Source organism: Colobus angolensis, unplaced genomic scaffold (genome assembly GCF_000951035.1).
Source record: "Colobus angolensis palliatus isolate OR3802 unplaced genomic scaffold, Cang.pa_1.0 Scaffold242, whole genome shotgun sequence".
NCBI lineage: Eukaryota > Metazoa > Chordata > Mammalia > Primates > Cercopithecidae > Colobus > Colobus angolensis.
The window spans coordinates 1,399,648-1,403,410 of NW_012115622.1; the positions used below are offsets into that span (position 1 = coordinate 1,399,648).

General features: G+C 47.7%; 1 protein-coding gene across 1 annotated transcript in view; it reads left to right on the forward strand.

Annotated features, from left to right (window-relative positions):
* The window catches only part of CECR1 (cat eye syndrome chromosome region, candidate 1), a 69,839-nt gene that overhangs the window by 6,555 nt on the left and 59,521 nt on the right, over positions 1–3,763 (forward strand). The window contains exon 2 of the mRNA XM_011945670.1: positions 116–477. Coding sequence (XP_011801060.1) covers positions 162–477 — 316 coding nt within the window. The 5' untranslated portion in view covers positions 116–161. The remainder of the gene's footprint in view (positions 1–115; positions 478–3,763) is intronic.

Sequence of the window (3,763 nt, forward strand, 5' to 3'; positions counted from 1 at the left end):
AAGAAGAATCCTTCAATATCCTGCCTTCTGGTAATCTGAGAGCTTGGCGAGAAAAGGAAGATCAGAGTTTGACCCTTAAATCTGTAGATTTTCACTCCCCTCCCCTCTTTTGCAGTCCCGTGGAGTGTCCATTGGAGCCATTTCCTCGTCCAGGCATCCCGATGTTGGTGGATGGCCCATCTGAGTGGCCAGCCCTGCGCTTCTTGCTGTTGGCTGTGGCAATGTCTTTCTTCCGCTCAGCTCTATCCATAGATGAGGCGCATCTGTTGTTGAAAGAAAAAATGATGCGGCTGGGGGGGCCGCTGGTGCTGAACACCAAGGAGGAGCAGGCCAATGAGAGGCTCATGACGCTCAAAATCGCTGAGATGAAGGAGGCCATGAAGACCCTGATATTCCCACCCAGCATGCACTTTTTCCAGGCCAAGCATCTCATTGAGAGAAGTCAAGTGTTTAATATTCTAAGGATGATGCCAAAAGGTAAGGTTTGGAAAGGGGTGGCTTGGGGTGCTGGGAAGGTAGAGGGACTCATCTTGGGGCTACTACTGTGCTTGCGGCTGTTGCTATTCTAGGTGGAGCAGAGAAAGCCTCACTCAGCTGCTCTGCTTCTCTGTCCTTTCAGGCAGACTAGGAAAAGGGTGTTGGAAACCAGAACCCCTGCTTCCTGGGGAACTCGCAGACAGTCATGATTGGCCTGAATATTCCTGGTCTTCCCTGGAAAAGTTGGAAAAGCATCCAACCCTGAGACTTTGCTATTCCCTTCATATTTTTCCCAGGGGCTAAGCTACTGCATAGGATGCAATATGATATAGCATCCTGGAGTAGTATAAACACACCTCCATGAAACATGAAATAATCAGCATCCTGCATATATAAATAGCCAGGAGTGGTGGTGCACCTGTACTCCAAGCTACTCTGGAGGCTGAGTGGAGAGTGTCGCTTGAACCCAGGTGGAGTTTGCAGGGACCTATGATGGCACCACTGCATTCCAGTCTGGATGACAGAGCGAGACCCTGTCCCCCAGAAAAAGTTATTTTTTTTTTTATTAAAAAAAATTTTTTTTTGAGACAGAGTCTCACTCTGTCGCCCAGGCTGGCGTGCCCTGGTACTATCTTGGCTCACTGCAACCTCTGCCTCTTGGGTTCAAGTGATTCTCCTGCCTCAGCCTCCTGAGTAGCTGGGATTACAGGCATGCACCATCATACCTGGCTGTTGTTTTTTTTTTGTATTTTTAGTAGAGACGAGGTTTCACCTTGTTGGTCAGGCTGGTCTCGAACTCCTGACCTTGGGTGATCCACCCACCTCAGCCTTCCAAAGTGCTGGGATTACAGGTGTGAGCCACCATGCCCGGCTGATCGTATGGTAGTTCTATTTTTATTTTTTTGAGAAATATCCATACTGTCTTCCATAGTGGCTGTACTAGTTTACGCTACCACCAGTGGTGTATAGGAGCTCCTTTTCTCTACATCCTCACCAGTGTCTGTTATTTCTTGTCTTTTAAGTAATAGTCATTTTTTGAGATGGGTTGAGATGATCTCATTGTAGTTTTGATTTGCATTTCCCCAATAATTAGAAAAAATGTTGGCTGGGCCTGGTGGCTCAGATCTGTAATCCCAGAATGTCAGGAGGTAGAGGCAGGAGGATCGCTTGAGCCCAGGAGTTTGAGACCAGCTACAGCAGCATAGTGAGAGCCTGTCTCTACAGAAAAGAAAAAAAAAAAATTAGCTGGGTGTAATGGTACCACATTTAGGAGGCCAGGGTGGGAGGATTCCTTGAAACCGGGGGGTTGCGGCTGCTGTGAGCTGTGAACGCCAACCAGGTGGACTCACGCTATTGCACTCCAGCCTGGGCAACAGAGTAAGACCCTGTCTCCAGGGAAAAAAAAAAAGAAAGCAAAGCAGAGAAAAAAGTGGGGGCATTTATTCATAGACCTATTGGCCATTTTGTATGTCTTTGGCCATTTTTTCAGTGAGATAATTTGTTCTTTTACTGTTGAGTTGTTTGATTTCCTTATATAGTCTGAATATTAGCTCCCCACCAGATAACTAATTTTTAAATATTTTCTCCTATTCAGATAACTAATTTTTAAATATTTTCTCCTATTCAAATATTTTCTCCTATTCACGTGGCTGGGCACGGTGGCTCACGCCTGTAATCCCAGCACTTTGGGAGGCCGAAGCAGGCGGATCACCTGAGATCAGGAGTTCAAGACCAGCCTGGCCAACATGGTGAAACTCCATCTGTACTAAAAATACAAAAAAATTAGCTGGGCCTGGTGGCACATGCCTGTAGTCCCAACTACTTGGGAGGCTCAGACAGAAGAATTGCTTGGACCTGGGAGAAGGAGGTTGCAGTGAGCCGAGAAAAGGCTGGGCATGGTGGCTCACATCAGTAATGACAGTACTTTAGGAGTCCGAGGCTACTCAGGAGGCTGAGGCAGGAGAATCGCTTGAACCTGGGAGGAGGAGGTTACGGTGAGCCAAGATCACACCACTGTACTCCAGCCTGGGTGACAAGTGTGAAACTCCGTCCCCCCACAAAAAAGGAAAAGAAAAGAAAAAGATAGGTTGTCTCTTCATTCTGTTAATTGTTTCTTTGCTATTTAATTAATTAACTAATTAATTTTCTTTTTTTTGAGACAGAGTCTCGCTCTGTTGGCAGGCTGGAGTACAGTGGCGCGATCTCAGCTCACTGCAAGCTCCGCCTCCCAGATTCAAGCAATTCTCCTGCCTCAGCCTCCCTAGTAGCTGGGACTACAGGCACACACCACCATGCCTGGCTAATTTTTGCATTTTCAGTAGAGACGGGGTTTCACCATGTTGGCCAGGATGGTCTCGATCTCTTGACCTCGTGATCCACTCGCTTTGGCCTCCCAAAGTGCTGGGATTACAGGAGTGAGCCACCACGCCCGGCCAATTCATTTATTTATGACAGAGGATATCACTATGTTACCCAGGTTGGATTGCAGTGGGGCGATCTTGACTCATTGCATCCTTGATCTCCCAGGCTCAGGTGAACTTCCCACGTCAGCCTCCCCAGTAGCTGGGACTACAGGTGCGCACCACCATGCCCAGCTAATTTTTGTATCTTTTGTAGAGATGGAGTTTCAACATGTTGCTGAGAATGGTCTTGAACCCCTGGGCTTAAGCAATCCACCTGCTGTGCCAGCACCTGGTCTTATTTTTAATTAATTAATTAATTAATTTTTTTGAGATTGAGTCTTGCTCTGTCACCCAGGCTGGAGTGCAGTGGGGCGATCTCAGCTTACTCTAACCTCTGCCTCCCAAGCAATTCAAGTGATTCTCCTGCCTCAGCCTCCCAAGCAGCTGGGACTACAGGCACGCATCACCATGGCCAGCTAATTTTTGTATTTTTAGTAGAGATGGGTTTTCACCATATTGGCCAGGCTGGTCTCAAACTCCGGACCTTGTGATCCACCTGCCTCAGCCTCCCAAAGTGCTGGGATTACAGCCGTGAGCCACCGCACCCAGCCGTATTTTTATTTTTTAATAAAAAAGAATTTTTTTTAAAGACAAGGTCTTGATCTGTTGCCAAGGCTGGAGTGCAGTGGTGAGATCAAAGCTCACTGCAGCCTCAAAGTACTGAGCTCAAGCGATGCTCCCGCTTCAGCCTCCTGAATAGCTAGGACCACAGGCACACTGGTTATATTTAAAAGTGAAGGCCGGGCGCGGTGGCTCAAGCCTGTAATCCCAGCACTTTGGGAGGCCGAGACGGGCGGATCACGAGGTCAGGAGATCGAGACCAT